This window comes from Pleurodeles waltl, chromosome 4_2 (assembly GCF_031143425.1).
Source record: "Pleurodeles waltl isolate 20211129_DDA chromosome 4_2, aPleWal1.hap1.20221129, whole genome shotgun sequence".
Lineage (NCBI taxonomy): Eukaryota > Metazoa > Chordata > Amphibia > Caudata > Salamandridae > Pleurodeles > Pleurodeles waltl.
The window spans coordinates 563,566,718-563,583,134 of record NC_090443.1 but is presented as its reverse complement, the minus strand read 5'-3'; the positions used below and the strand labels follow the sequence as shown (position 1 = coordinate 563,583,134).

The window sequence follows — 16,417 nt, the reverse complement described above, 5'->3', positions numbered from 1 at the left end:
ATGCTTTGAGATCTACCTTGGGCTCATCTTACCAGAGTATAGGCCTCAGAAAAATGTGTAAGGCTTTGGAAGGTCAGCCCATCCATTTTGTAACCATTATTGTGTAGATCCTGATATCATGGCCGCTGCCCAAGTGAGTTAAGCTTCGCTTAAAAATGAGCTTCTGCGTAGGCCTTCAACTATTAATCTTTCTTCTAAATTCTTCAGTTAAATCTTTTCTAGTTCTATAAATCTTGGTGGTATTTCTTGTTGGTGAATAAAAATTAATTTCCTTTAACAAACGTTCTGTAGCTAGGGCCTCATACCCAGGTAGTTTGTAATAATCCCGTCCTAATTGAAGATTTGAGATGCTTAATCTGATGTAAGAAGCAAAACAAAAACTTGAATAGTTTTCTTTGTGTCTGACCTTCAGTAATGGTACAGATACTTTTTGCTAGACACATGTTTAAAAAAAAAAAAAAAAAATGTATTTTCTTTTTACCCGTGCAATTTATTTTCAATTATGCACACAAAAACCCTCCAAACTCTCAATCGCGTTTCAAACATAATTGGGGCTCTTTACTGGTCATTGTATATTAAGAATTAAACTAGTTTCCCTGAGCTTGCCCCCACGTCCCACTATTAAACATTTTGGGCCCCCAGTGTAATTTCACTAGATTGCAACCTGTTGTACTATCATCAGTTCATTTTTCACCCAGTGTTGAGGGTTTTACTACATTAGCAGGTGCATAATTTCTGCGCCTTCAAATTGATATGTCTTTGATGGGACAAGTTCTGATAGGTAAGTCAACAGTGGGTCTCATATCGATCGAAAGTCGGAGGTCCTCTCAAGCATATTGCATGGCAGTTTTCCTTTAGCCATAACCTTACAGAGATATGTACTCCAGTGCATGAGAATTTCGGGGGGGGGATGGGGGGGGCAGTAATATTTTCTTACAGTTTGCTGCTATCACTGTTTATGCAGCCCTCAAAACAATTTCAGGGCAGGATTCTGTCTACTTTCGTTTGACTGCACAGATCATATATTATGCCTTCTCTGAGCCCTTGCATCAGCTGTTCCGGTATGTTGTACCCCAGTAACCGCTGAGAGCACTGCCTTCCAGGAGGGTTTATTTTGGGCATGCCTACCAGATATGGAACAGCTTCCCTATCTCCCCTCACCTTCTCACCCCCAATGCAAAGGTTCACTGTAGTCTGAGGGTGGGAGACGACTTTCTGGGGCATGTCTGCCTTCAACAGCCACTCGTCGAGGTAGGGAAAGACTGAAATTTACGACCTGCTCAGAAGAGCAGAGGAATGGAATTTAAGCAGCTTGAGTGGATGTAGAGTCAAAAATAAACTAGTATTTTTCTTCACTTACTAGTATCCTATAGGTGGTCTCGCTCAGCTCTTTCTATTCAAACATCTTTGCCCCTCAGTTAGCTTCCTGCCTACAACTTCTCCAATTTGGTCTAATGCGGTTTGTGTGCTATCATAAATACACCTAGGAGCATTTTCCATAATATAGACAAGCTTCCTTTTGTTTAGTTCTTAATCAGTCCTCTATGCCTGTGAGTAGGAAGTCAGCACTAATATAGGCCACTGGCAAAAGTTTTTTTTTTGCTCTGGAAGTCTGAAATTTTGTTCCTTCAATGCCACTTCTTTCCCAGTCTGCCGACCAGTGATATCACCACTTAGCTGAGGTAGTGTGTGATGGGATCAGGCCCGAATATATGCCACTGGGTTTTCCGGCACATCCAGGCACACCTCATGACTATGTTCTGCAATACCTCTAGCCTATGTGGTGAAATAATCAACATTGACATGGTGATATTCAAGCAAGGCTGAGTTTGGATTTCACAGCCCATCATTTCTACAAACAATACAGGCAATGTAGGGGTTATACTGAGATTTAGGCTTACTTGGCAGCACCAGCCTACTCCTCCCAAATAACCTTCCCTCACCCCAAATAACCTTCCCTTACCCCATCTGTCCCCCATCTATCCAAGAGTCAAACTAATAATTGATAGCATGGTGCAGGGTGGTTTCAAGGAAGATCAAGAATGTCAGCAGCAGTCTTCCTCCTCCTCCTCTCAACAAGTCTATCTAGCTCACCATCAAGGGAGCATGTGTCCTGTTGGAGAACAGGTGTCTTCTTTTCAGACACACTGGCAGTCCATCACTTTAGGTCATTGGGTTTTTTAAATAGTCAAAACTGCACACTCCGTTCGTTTTGATGAGTCTCAATCCCTAATTCCTCTTTTTTGCTCTGCACCCTCTGTTGCAGGTCTGCATTCACTAGTAGGAGGTTCTGACACTTCTGAAGAAGGCAGCAATATAGATTGTTCCAGAGGAAGAGATTGCACAGGGCTGTTATGTTGCTTCCAGCTCAACAAGAAAGACAAGGTCTTTAATTCTATTTTTGATCTTTGTGTTCTGAACTTTTTTTTTGTTTTACTTCGCAAGGAAAAATTGAAGATGTGTGCTTTTGAAGTCATCTTGGCCCTGGATTTTAAAGACTAGACGATGTTGTTAGACCCTACCAGACATGTATTTTCATTTACTGGTTCTGCAGTGGTGCTTAATTGCCGGTCTGTTTAAATGTTTTTCCATACCTCGATGACTGACTGCTGAAGGTCAGGCTTGCTTCACATTGTCAGACTATTTTCAGTGCTCTATCTCCCTCCTGTTTGACTTGGACTTCTCCTTTGACCACCCTGAGTCTTGCCTCCAGCCTAGAAAACACGTCCTCTTCATTGGGGCAGAAGCTGTATATGGTTTCCCTCAAAGCTTTCCCATCTGCTCAGAGAAGCTCAGACATTAAGGATATGACCCTAATGTTTTGGGACTGAGCTAGTCGGGTGGCTCAAAGTCCTGTAGCTCCTGCCCATCTCCTGTTTCTTTCTTTTTCCTGTGCCTTGATGACAAATGCAAGCTGTTCAATGATTCTTCCATCTTTAGTGGGCTCTGCCCTAGGGAATCTTGTGGAAAATCACTGATCTCCATCCTGGGGCAGTTGTTTTGTGCTGCAACACTTCTTGAAGAAGGCCCTTTAATCTTTCAGGATTGCTATTCCTGATGCTTTCTGGTGCCCAAAAAGGATGGAGGCCTCCATCCTAGTTTGGACCTGCACCCTCTTAACGCCTTCCTCCGGAAGGAAAAGTTCAAAATGCTCACACTGGCCATCATCTAGTCTGACCTCGACCCTGTAGACAGGATGGTGGGTGGGACCTGCAGGAAGTCTATTTCCATATACCCATTCTGCAGACCCTTTAATGCCACCTACAGTTTGTGATGCCACGGAAACATTTTCAGTTTGTGTGCTCCCTTTTGGGCACAGGAGTGCCCTTGCATGTTTGCAGAAGTGATGGTGGTGGTAGCAGCGCATCTTCAGAGTTCAGGGGCGCCAGTTTTCCCCTACCTCGACAACTGTCTGAATGCAAGCTTGCCCCAGGCAGGGGTCGCCCCCACCAGACTACAGCAAACCTTCTGTCATCTTTGAGGTTCACCCTCAGCGTGCAGAAGACACACATGACTCCTTCTCAGAAACTCTCTTCATCTAAGCCATTCTGAACACGATTCAGTTTTTTGCTTTTCCCTTCGAAGCCTTTCTTCTATTCACCAAGGGTAAGCTGGTACAGGTTTTCAAAGGCAATACCATTGCCATGTAGTACTGCGTCAAACAGGGGTGGGTGGGTTTCTGGACTTTCGGGAGACCTTGCGCCTCTGGAACTGGCAGGTCAACCACGGGGTCTTCCTGGTGGTAAACCACCTGACTGGATCATTGAATGCCAGAGAGACCAACCTATGCTCTTGGCGCTTATATGTCACAAATACATCCAGAAGTGTTGAAAAGTCTCTTCCGAGAATAGGGAGGAACGTCACTCCAATCTGTTTGCAGACACTGAAAATGCACAATCACAGCACTTCTATGTGATGGAGTTTCTAAGGTGTCACTCACTTTTAGATAGTCTCTACAAAAAACATCATTACCCAAAAAACATCATTCATGGTGTTTTTTTACCACCAAATTTTTTTTTTTTATTTAACCCTCCCCCCCAGGAAAAATAAAATCCGGACTACTTGACTTGATGTTTGAGGATATATAGGAAAGTATAAGGTCCAGGAAGATCTTGTGTAATTGTCCCAACATTACTTTACAGTTATGTTTTGTACCATTGAAGATGTTCGAACTATTGAGACTTTATCTCATAACATCATTTAGTTTTTCCAGAATAACATCCAATATATCTGTTTAAACCATCATCCACTTAAGGCTGTGCATTATGCAGCAGAATTGGGGTCTGAAATTGCCATTCTGGCATTGTCCAATCAGTTTTAATGAAAAATGAAGTAGGTTTCCAAAAGATAAGCCTTTATTCATATCTTGCAGTCATCCACCTCAGGTACTTTATCAGGGACTTTTCATCTGACCTCTTTCTTGGCACATAACACGGGTAAGCACTCCAGTCCTAGCAGTACTAAACTAAAAAACATACTACATTGTTAATTCTTATAATTATCAAGTAGGTGCCAACACAGTCATGGCCAGGTCTATCCTACTGATTTGGCTTGGCTAGGCAGATCGTTTTTTTCATTTTTTCCTTCCAATTGAGCAGCAGGAGGAGTAATGCTTCGATGTAGGGAAGAATTGAAGCAAAACCCTAATTTAAAGTTAAATAAATGGCAGATGATTGCCAAACAATATGCACACTTTTCTACTTTCTGACATATTTTGCCCTGCGAATCTTCCTCACTTAATTTCACAGTTCTAAATATCAAGGCGTATTTCATGAGACCCATGCCTTTAAACCTTACATGGCCCATGTTATTTTGCAATAAAATCTGTGAGATTGCATACTTTGACAGTTTCTAAAATACATTTACTGAAGCAAGCCAAGGTCCTCTTCAATGGATATAGAAATGTCATCCAGAGTCAGTGGAGCCTCGTGTTAATCTCTGTGATTGTGGATTAGTATTGCGGTTATTTGAAAACTCAATAAAGAATTTGCTATAAAAACGTTACTGTGTCGAGAGCAGCTTCTTGACTCGATTGAGATTATCCAGGAGCCTGAATACCCCAGCGTAGGGGGAAGGGTCTCTTGTACAACCCAGTGTACTATAATCACCCAAGGAGTCTTATTTAGTAATATGTAGTGTTTGTAAAACACTAAAACCATTGATTTCCCCCAACACAGTGCTGCGGGTGAGGGGTGGTAGACAAACATCTGAATATCAACCCAAAGATTTAGCATGGTACGTTGATACGTAGACAATGATTGGGATGTAAAATTCAAAAGACAAAGAATTGATATCTGCGTCCGTTGTGGTGTCATGGTCGATGTGATGACTTTGGGATCGAATATAGGCACCACCTGGGCGCGGTAACTTCAATTCTCTTCTTTCTGTTCCACGCGCTGATGCGGAAAAGAACTACCATGGTCACTTTTTCACCGGCCTTGACATTTTTGTCAAATTTTCTGGTGACTTTTGGTGGGTCTAAGTATGTCCCCGAAGACTGGGTTCAGGCCTTGCGAGGATTGTCACCGATGACAGTGACTGATCCGCATCATGTCGGTTTGTGATGTCTGGAGCGCGACCATGACCTGAAGTAGTGCTCCTCGTGCCGGGTCATGCACCCAAAAGCTTTGAGGGATCGGTCCCTTAAGCTCATGGCGGCCTGATGCTCGACTCTGCATTGTTCCCGGTCTCACTCGAGGGGAAGGTCTCGATACCGGCCTCGGAGTCTTCCAAATCACTGGGGCACTCTGTTAAGAAGAAGAAGGAGGCTAGGCATTCTTCGTCTTCACCCTGTCGCTTGGATGGCAGGCCCTTCAGGTTCTGTGCGGGCTGCTTCGGCACCAGCCACCCAAGGTCCCTCCGGACAGCGTCTGGACGCACCACTGAGACCTTCCCCGGCGCCATAGAAATCGTAGACACTCCCAACGTCTTTTGGGCCCATAATAGACATCGGCCCAATCCTGATCCCTGGCGACACAGAGCTAGAATGGAATTGGTCGACGCCAATTCCGACTCTTACCGGGGCCTAGCCACCCCAGGTCAGAGTCAGACCCTTTTTTATTTGGGTATGAATATGAGGAAGGGTTGGAGGGGTTGCTGGACCCTTATAAATACCAGCAAGATGAGAATATGGACCGGGCAGGAATTGGGTTACACCAGCGGTCTTAATATCTCCCCAGATACTGGCATGCGGTCTCATCCTACCGTGGCTACTACGGAGGGAGCTTCTTATTCCATGGTGTTCAGTAGAGCGACTGAGGTCCTTGGCCTTGAGCTGCCTACTTTTGTGGGCAGGACTAATCTCCTGACAGAGGTGGTTCAGCCCAGAGCCTCTGCTTAGGAACCTCTCCTTCCATTTAACAAAGCCTTCACTGGACTGGGTACCTATTCCAGACCCAGCTCAGGGCTCCTGAGAATAGGGCAATCGCTCCCCGCCATCAGCCCACTCAAATGACCCTAAGTTACTTACCCAACACCCCATGCCTGAGAGCTTGGTCATTCAGGCATCCTGGTCATCTGGTACAGTCCCTTCCGCTCCCCCGGAAAGGGAATCAAAAAGGCTGGATAATCTTGAGAAGATGTTTCTTCCTCCAGTCTGGCATTGAGGTCGGTGAACACCGCATGCCTTTTGGGCTGTTACCCACTTCTTGTGGGACACAGTCATGCAAGTTGTGCCGCAGATCCCAGAGGAGGCCAATGGGATCGTCTTCCAGACTCTTGCAGATGGGAGAGATGCTGCCAAGTTCACCGTAAAATGTGGGCTGGACACGACCAATTCTGGGCAGATCGGTTGCGTCGACAGTGGCATTACGATGCCACGTCTGGTAACGAACTTCTGGTTTTTCACGGGATGTCCAACAGACTCTCATGGTCATGCCCTTTCATGGCGCTCATCTCTTCAGAGATAAGGTGGACTTGGCACTGGAGAGATTCAAGGACTCCCAGGCTACGGCTTGATCTCTTGGACTTTCTACTGCCCCTCTGCCCCACCAGTCTGCCTTTCGCGGCCGGGGACATGGAATTCCACGGGCTTGTGGAACAGGGAGCCAGAGGTCTGCTCAGTCCACCCCCACCCCCGGATGCAGCCTCCAAACCTTCCTGGTCCGTTCCCCCACCTCAGACCAGTTGGTGGCAGTATCAGCCATCTCCTGCCCCACTGGGAATCCATCACAACGGACAGGTGGGTTTTGCAGATTATCCGAAGGGGCTTCTCCCTCCCCTTCAAGACCTCCCCTCTGGTCATGCCTTCATCATTTGGTGCTCTAACGGAGGATCATTTAGCGCTTCTCCACGAGGAAGTTACTGCTCTTTTGGCCAAGGGGGCCATAAAGAGGGTTCCTGCATCAGAAGTAGGCTGTGGTTGCTATTACCGCTACTTTCTGGTGCCCAAGAAGGACCAAACCTGCATCCTATCCTCAACCTCAGAACCCTTAATTTCTTCCTCAGGAAGGAGAAACTGCTCACCTTGGCTCATGTCCTTTCTGCCTTGGACCCAGGAGACTGGATGGTGGCGTTAGGCTTGCAAGATACTTATTTTCCTATCCCCATCTTGCCTGCCCACAGACGTTACCTACGATTCGTAGTAGGTCACGAGCACTTTCAGTTTACCGTGCTCCCCTTCAGCTATTCCAGCACCTCTCGGTGTTCACGAAAGTTATGGTGGTGGTCGCAGCTCATCTGGGCAGGTCGGGAATTTCATTCTTTCCCTACCTCGACGTCTGGCTGTTGAAGTTAGACACACCCCATAAAGTCGTCTCCCACCATCAGACCACAACAAACCTTCTGCATTCACTGGGGTTCATTATAAACATGCCTGGCTCCCTCTCAGATGCTCACTTTCATCAGAGCCCTTCTGGACACAGCGCAGTTTCAGGCCTATCCTCCAAGTCAGCGAGTCCGGGATATTCGAGCTATAATTCCGATGTTTCAACCTCTATCCCAGGTTTCGGTGAGAATGACTCGGAGGCTGCTGGGCCTCATGGCTTCCTGCATCCTGTGAGTACCAAATGCCAGATCGCATATGCGGGCTCTGCACTGGGATCTGAAGTTCCAGTGGGCGCGGCACCAGGGGAATACAGTGTGGCTTCCAAATCGGCATTGGGTCAATGGCAGATCCCTCTCCCTTCCCCAACCAGCTCTGTCGCAACAGATGCGTCACTTGAGGGATGGGGTGGCAACATGGGAGGGGCGGAGATCAGAGGCCTCTGATCTCTGGCGGAGTCCGGGCTACACATCAATCGTTAAGAGCTCTGGGCAATTCAGCTTGCATTGAAAGCATTCCTTCATTCTGTCAAAGGGAAAGTGGTGCAGGTGTTCACCGACAACACCACCGCCATGTGGTACTTCAACAAACAGGTCAGAGTGGGGTCGTGGGCCATTTGTCAAGAGGCTCCTCGCCTTTGGAACATCAGGGCATTTTCCTAGTGGTTTAACATTTGACAGGCTCTCTGAACACCAGAGCAGACGAACTCAGTCATCGATGCATAGTTGATCACGAATGGCATCTCCATCCTGAGGTGGCCAAGGTCTCTTTCAACAGAGGGGAGAGCCTTAGTTAGATCTGTTCACCTCCGCAGAGAACACGCAATGTCTGCAGTTTTGCGTGTTGGATTTTCCAAGGTGGTTCTCGCTCTGCGACACCTTTCGTCTCAAGTGGAGGCCTCCTGTACGCCTTTCCACTGATACCACTTCTGCCCAGAGTTCTCAAGAAGATCAAGAACGAGCTGGCCCAAGTCATTCTTGTGGCTCTGGACTGGCTATGAAGAGTTTGGTACTCAGAGCTGCTGAGCATAGCCACAGATCATCAGACTGCCTCTTCAGGAGAATCTTCTGTCTGAGCAGCAAGGGACGGTTCTTCACCCAAACCTGTCCAGTCTCCCCCTTCTTACGTGGAGATTGAGCGGTGGCAGTTGACGGCTTTTGAGCTTTCACCCGAAGTCTGCGATGTTACCTGGGCAGCCAGGCTTCCCTCCACCAAAATGGTATGCCCCTGTCATTGGCACAAATTTGTGGCACGGTGCACGGACAAATCCGTTGATCCTCTCTCTGCCCCTCTTTCTGAGGTTCTCCTATTCATTCTTTTGTTAGCCCGTCAAGGTTCTGCTTTGGGCACACTTAAAGGCTACTAATCAGCTATCTCGTCTTTTCTTAGATTGCCAGATCAACCTTCTCTTTTCAAATGCCCTACTGTAGGTAGATTTCTTAAAGGTCAACTTCTACCCTCACACTCCATTTATCATGCCTCAGTGGGCTCTCAATCTTGTCCTCACTTATTTGATGTGTGCTCCCTTTGAGCTGTTACACAATTGTCCCTTGCGGCTCCTTACCCTCAAAACTATCTTCCTGGTGGCTATCGCTTCTGCTTGCAGAGTGAGTGAGCTTCAGGCTCTCTTACAAGCTGCCATTCTGGTCTGTACATCCTGACAAGGTAGTACTACCCACAAGGGCCTCCTTTCTTCCCAAGGTTATCGCATCTTTTTATGTAGGCCAATCCATACCTTTACCTACTTTTTATGCACCCCCACATCATTCTCATGAGGAGGAGAGACGCCACCGTCTGGATCCAAAAACAGCGTTGGTGTTCTATCTTAATTGTAAGGAAGGGTTTTGCATTCGCACCTGCACACATTCTGCCTTCATGTTTGGTGATTGAGCAGCTACAGTTGACAGCTTTTGACCTTTCTTCTGAAATCTGTGAAGTTTGTGCCATGGTGTTTATCCACAGATATTGATCCTTTTTCTGACCCTCTGTCTCCGGTTCTGTTTTGTTCTTTTCCTGGCTTAGCAGGGCTCTGCTTCGGGCACTTTTAAATTTTACATATCCACCTTTTCGGCTTTTTTGCTTCTGCGGGACCAGCCTTCTTTCTTTAATTCTCCTATTGTGACTAGATACCTCAAAGGTCTCCAACAGATGTTTCCTCCCAGACCATTCATCATGCACAAGTGGGATCTCAGCCTGTCCGGACCTTTAATATGCACAAGCCTTTTGAACAACTGCACAACTGCCCGCTCCGCTTACGTATCATCAAGGCTGCTTTTCTAGTGACCATAACATCGGCCAGGTGGGTCAGCAAACTGCAGGCACTCTGTACATCCTCCCTGTACCACCTTTTACCCAGACAAGCTGGTTCTAAGGACCTGTGCCTCCTTCCTCCCGAAAGTTGTGACGCCTTTTCATGTAGGTCGGAACAACACCTTGCTTACCTTCTTTGCTCTGCCTCACCCTTTTAAAGAAGAGGAGGGAGTCTATACCCTAAAAGAGCGCTTTCTTTCTACCTCAATTGTACAAAATAGTTACAGGTGGACGATCAGTTCTTTGTAGGATATGTCAGGGCCAAGAAAGGGAATGCCTCGCAGAAAAGGATAATCTCATGAAGGATTGTTCTCTGCATAAAGATTTTCTGCGCATTGGGGAAGAAGCATCCCTCTGAGTGCTTGCATGCTCATTCTACCAAAGCCCAGGCCGTGATCACTTTGGTAGTTTGTGGAGTCCCTGTCCTGAACAACTGTGAGGCAACAACGTATGTCTCCTTGCACACGTTCACCAAACATAACTGTATGGATGGTCAGGCACTTTCAGTCCTGCAGAACTTTCTGGTTTAATCTACTTCACAGACCTCCGGAGAAGTATTGCTTCAGTATCTATTCTTAGAAAAGGAATCATTGGCTAGAAGTCTGTGTCAGTTGAACAGTTACGTACCTCTGATAACGCCTTTTCTAGTAGAGACTCTGTCTAGACCCAGGTTCCTTTCCGATCCTTCCAACTCTGCGAACTGATTTCACAGGGTCACTCTTCTTAGGGCTGTAGCAATAAGCCCCAGTGTCAGCATTTTTCTTGGCTCTGTCCTTATGAAATAGAAAGTCTTGATAAGAAACTGACAGTGCATTAGGGTAGCACAGCTGATGTCGAGCCAAACAATGCCACATACAGGTGTGCAGAGGTACTACTGAAGATTTTCCGGATCCAGTTTGACCACTAAGGATTATTGAGCGGTAAAGAATTTGCAACAAGATAGTCTATACCAGATAAGGCAATATCAAAGGTAAGTAACTGATAAGTTACAGTTTTGAAAATGGCACTATTAGAAAGTTGGCATCTTCGTGGCCATCCAACTGTGCCATTTTGTCAGTGTCCTCAGTCACATGACTGTAAATGGCTTGTGTATTTCTTCCAAACAGTGAGACAAAGGAAACCTAGCTGTGAGTGGAGAGGGTTTTCATGACAGAGTGGCAGAAGATGAGCTGTCCCCTGCTGTGATTACATTTCGATGGGCTCTGCCTGCAGCACATACATTGGAACCTGATGACTCTCCTTCTACACCCCGACCCGGCATCTTTGCTCCGCCATCCTCGCCCTTGCAAGCGTCCCACGCTTCTGTAGATGCAACCGGCGGTAGATCATTCTCGCACCTCGCCGCCAAAACATGCAACACTCTTCACACCCACCTGCGCCAGACCAAAGACCTCCTTACCTTCAGGAAACTTCTCAAAGCCTGGCTGCTCGAGCAGTAGCAGCACATCCCTCTCCCCTTTTTCCCCCTCTCCCCTCCTCAGCGCCTTGAGACCCTCACGGTGAGAAGTGTGCTTTACTAATGCCTGATTGATTGATTGATTGACATGAGTACTGTCCTTACCTTTTGTACCCTAAACAGTTGGGAGCCAGGACAAAGAGAAGGACTGACCAGGACTAGTTTTGGGGGTAGGAAAGGGAATTCCCCACATGAACACTCTTGGATCTGTGGAAGATTCATTACGACTGCCCTGCTGCCAGAAGGCCTACCCCGCTGCTGTAGGGACTGCCTTGCTGTCTGAAGAAAAAAGATTGAACCTGCTTGCTTTTATCCCAGGCTACCCTGAGTGACACTAAAGGTCTGTTGGCTGACCTCTTGTGTGTGCTACAGGGGCACAAGCTTCCTGTGGCCAGCACCAACTGTTTCTGCATTCCCCTGCTGGAGTCCTCTTCTGGAGTGAGTGCTGTTCCCCAAGTGGTGCCCCCTAGGTCCTCAAACCTTGACTGGCATCAGTGATAATTCCACCTGGGAAAAAATTGAAACTCCTCAAATTTGGGTTCTTTGCAAACTCTGATCCCCTTGACAACCACCAGCACAAACCTCCAGTACAATCTGCTGTTTGCGCCGATAGCAACCGTCCACAATAGTCCTCCAATCCAAAGCGTTGGGCACCTGTTCACGCTACAGCAATGATCATCCACAACGCTCGACCTGGTCATCATGCCAAAATCCTCATCCTTGCAGCCTTCTCTACAATGCAAACAGAACTCTTCGAACCTGACTGGAGAAAGTAACTCTTAATCGAGACTAACCTGGTCCCTATGTACAACCCACACTCCATCACGGTGGCTGAACTTGTGACTTTCTCTAGACTAGTATGACCAGATTGCCGTTAATGATGCTTCCTGCTTCTTTGCGTTATTTTCACTAAAACGATAGCTCCAGTTCTACTGTTTTGATGTTGTTTTGGTATAATTTTATTTATTAATATGTACTCTGCATTTCTAAATTGACTTAAGATGTTTCTTGTGTTACTTGTGTTACTTTCCCTGTATTATTGTTTATGCGCTGCATAAAAACTTTGCACATTGCCTAACGTAAGCCTGTTTGCTTCGTGCCAGTTCAGCTCAGGTCAATCTAGTGACTTTTATGGTTCACCCTGACAAGGCCTGTGGTTGTTGTTTGAGTGGGACGTCGACCTCTCTGTCAATAACTCAATTTCTTACAGTGGTAATCTGAGGGTGAGGCTGATAGGATATTTGAGTCTTAGATTGCAAATGAGCCTTATTGCCTGAATCTCAGTCCTTTGCACTTTGTCTAGTGGATCAGTTATAATTATCGAGGCTAGATAATATCACAGTAGAGGGTTGTTTAATCCTTTGGGGAAATTGGAAGAAAAGAAGGATTTCCTGATTCAATCATGAATGGCTGAAGCCATATTAAGTGGCTTAGTTTATATGAGACGTGAAGGTGTGATTACTGTTTGAAGCACCTTCCATGTAGTGACCTTTGAACTTGCTTTGGAGGCAGACCCTAGGTGTTTGGTCAAGCAAAACGAAGGGGTGAACGGGGCCACTGGACCCACAAGAACATTTTCTTCTGACTGTTCATGCAATGTCAGGTATGATGGATGCAAATATGAATTTCCATCAAGGAGTTTGATAACTGATTGAACAGTCCTTATTCTTTCCTCCAGTTTAAAATGTATTGGAGCTACATCTGCACATAGATGATAACTGACATTCTGATCATCCAGAATACGAGAATCAAGAATACGTTATACCTGATAGGCATTGAAATTTGTTGTAGAAAGTGCATAACCTTTCACCTCCACATAGAATAACACTAGTTGTGAAGCGAAAAAGAACCAAATCTACCTGATAGATGGAATGGGGCACAAAATTAGTTGTGTAAATGCTTTTCCACCCTCTCTTGCATATGACAACAGCCTTTTGAGGAGAGAGTGTTATGCTCAACGATCTTAATGCCTTAGGTCTAGGTGTAACAGAAAGGTCTAGAATATCAGTGTTTCTTGGCCTTTGTCCTGTGAGTTGAGCATCTCTCCTCTGATGTTTATATTAGTGGTTTCCATACCACTGTCAAAAGCCTTATAGGTCTTCACTCAGAAAATAAGTGGCGGGGGATAGTTGTGACATAATTAAATCTAGTGGTTTTGTTTTGCTCCGGCGCCCTGTGATGGAGCCCTTGTGGTGACTGCATTTGACTTTTTTTTTTTTTTTTTTTTAGGAGTGCTGTGACTTAATCGTGTATAATGCAGAGTGAGGCATTTATGAAGTTTGTGGTCATTGAAGCTAAAGCTGTTAAGCATAAGTCTTTGATTTTAGAACTGAAAATGTCACAGATTGAGAGGGATCTTTCTAAGGAAGCCTGTATATGGGTAGAATCTGACCCTAGCACCAGTTTGAACATAATGAATGGATGCAACGGTCTAATGATTGGAGGACCAATAGGGGTGGGGTTTGTGGCTCATTCAAAATTATGGCTGAGAATTCCAGTTTTATTGGTGGACAATGGCGTTGGGTGTCTCAGAGGGTTTTGGCTGGCAAGATGACCGGATGATTAGACTTGGGAGTTACTATTTATACACTCTTGGGATGGGTTCTCTGCTTCTGTGCAGCACGTTGACATCCTCAGTTTTGCTTTCAAACAAGCACCTCTGAAAATAAGGCAATGAATTCCGCAGGGTAGAATACTTTTGAACAGCAAGTATTCATATGATACAACAGTAACTCATTCTTGCTCCCCCTATTTGCAGTTTTCCTCATATTACACCTCTTGGTGCCAGATCCGTCAAGCTAGATGAATATTTAATAAGGCATCTTAGCAGGGAGAACTGCTTAGAAAGGGAAGGGTTATAGCTTTAGGCTTCATGTGTTTGTGTCATAAGTATATAGGAAACATACCCTTCAGAAGCTGTTTGAGGTCACATCCATATTGCCTGGGGCTCTGAAATGATGGCTATATGAGATAGCGTAGAAAATCCCTAAATCTATCTGTTTTCTCTAGATGGCTGCACTACAAAGCCCTTTCTATGGTGACAAAATGAACCTGTATTCTTTGTGTAAGAAAATCGAACAATGTGATTATCCTCCTTTACCTTCGGATCACTATTCAGAGGAGGTAAGTGTTTCTTTTTATGGGTATTTCTGTGAATCTGTGTTGGACCTGGTCCTTTTTGCAAGGTTATCCAGAAGCTTTTTGCTGTCTTCCTCCTATTTTTTCTGACCTGTTTTTGTTGCCGTTAGGACTCTGGACACTTAACCACTGCTAACTAGTGCTAAAGTGCATATGCTCTGTCTAAAATATATTGATGATTGGTTTCTCCAAGATTGGCTTATTTGATTTACTATTAAGTCCCTAGTGTAGTGCACCAGGTGTGCCCGTGGCCTGTAAATTAAATGCTACTAGTGGGCCTGCAGCACTAATTGTGCCACCCACATGAGTAGGCCTGTAAGTATGTCTCAGGCCTTTCACTGAAGTGTCTGTATGCAGTTTTAAACTGCCATTTCGTCCTGATAAGTGCACCCACTTGCCAGACCCAAACCTTCCTGTTTATTACCTGTAGCGGCCCCTAAGGTAGGCCAAAGGCAGTCCCATGGGCAGGGTGCAGTATATTTAAAAGGTAGGAAATGTACTGATATGTTTTACATGTTCTGATAGTGAAATGCTGCTGAAATCATTTTTCACTATTACAAGGACTATCTCCCCCATAGGGTAACATGGGAATTACCTTACCTTTAAGTGTAGTTTCCCATTGGGAGCAGATAGAGATGAGGAGTTTGGGATCTCTGAATTCACAATCTAAGAATATATCTTTCGGTGACATTGGTTTTTGAATTGTAAGTTTGAAAATGCCACTATTAGAAAATTAGCATTTTCAAGCTTAACCATTCTGTGTCTCTCCCTGTCTGTGGATTACATGTCTGGGTCAGGATGACAGTTGTGCATTCACTCTAGACAGTCACACAAACGGATCTGAGGTGTGCCCTGCATATCCTGATGTCCCACCACCAGACTAATGGGTCTTCTTGCGCTACAGTGGTGGAAGGAGATGACACTTGCACCTGAATAGGGCCTTGCCTGTCCTGACTCAAAGCAGTCTCCAACCCCGTAGAGCGTGTCTGGGTCCAGGGTCTTGTGCATTACAAAGACATCTTTTTGAAGTTTTCCTACTTCAAAGACAGATATGGGTATAAATACTGGGCCTCTCACCCTGTTGTGTAGCCATTTTAGCTATAGTTTTATACACATTATTTGAGAAACTATGCCTGCTGTGTGCACCTTAACCTAGATACGTTTTATTCCAGCTCCATTATATTATTTTAACAATAGCCGCATTTGCGGTCTTGTTTTATTTTCTCTATCTAGCTGTTCTTCGCCTAGGTCAGCACTACGTTCTTAAACAAGACATTTCTTTCACTCTGTGCTTTTCTCAAGGCTGTAGTAAGATAGGTTGCTAGTAAAAGAGGTACGCTTTGTCTCTAATGTTCACAGAAACATAAACCCTCTTACGTGGGGATCCTTTCTTGGAACATCAACTGTTTTATTATAAAAACACTACTTTGACCCATGTACGTTAGAGGGAGATTCCAACCAGATGACCACGACTGTATGCGGATTGCTTCGCTGCAGCTGCTTATATAGACTATAGGCCTCTTGCTCAGGTATGAGGGATAATGTCTTCCCGGTGAACCTGAAGGGCAGATTTAGAGCTTTGCCTGCTGTGCGCTAACATAGCCTAGGTAGGAACTGTTCTTAGTGATGTTCGTGAAAATAGGTAGCGTTATTTTTATGTTTCTCTCCTTGTAACAATTTTTATCCTATTGTGCTTCATCATCATAGTTATTGCAGTGCATGCTTTATTATCTAAGATGCAGTTACTTCAA

At 45.4% G+C, this 16,417-nt stretch overlaps 1 protein-coding gene across 6 annotated transcripts in view; it reads left to right on the top strand.

The window, feature by feature from the left end:
* The window catches only part of NEK7 (NIMA related kinase 7), a 337,523-nt gene that overhangs the window by 251,931 nt on the left and 69,175 nt on the right, over positions 1 to 16,417 (top strand). For 4 of the 6 annotated variants that reach the window (XM_069232115.1, XM_069232114.1, XM_069232112.1 and 1 more), the window contains one exon: positions 14,538 to 14,651. The exons of the other annotated variants lie outside the window; for them this stretch is intronic. In XM_069232115.1, coding sequence (XP_069088216.1) covers positions 14,538 to 14,651 — 114 coding nt within the window. The remainder of the gene's footprint in view (positions 1 to 14,537; positions 14,652 to 16,417) is intronic. 6 annotated transcript variants of the gene reach the window in all.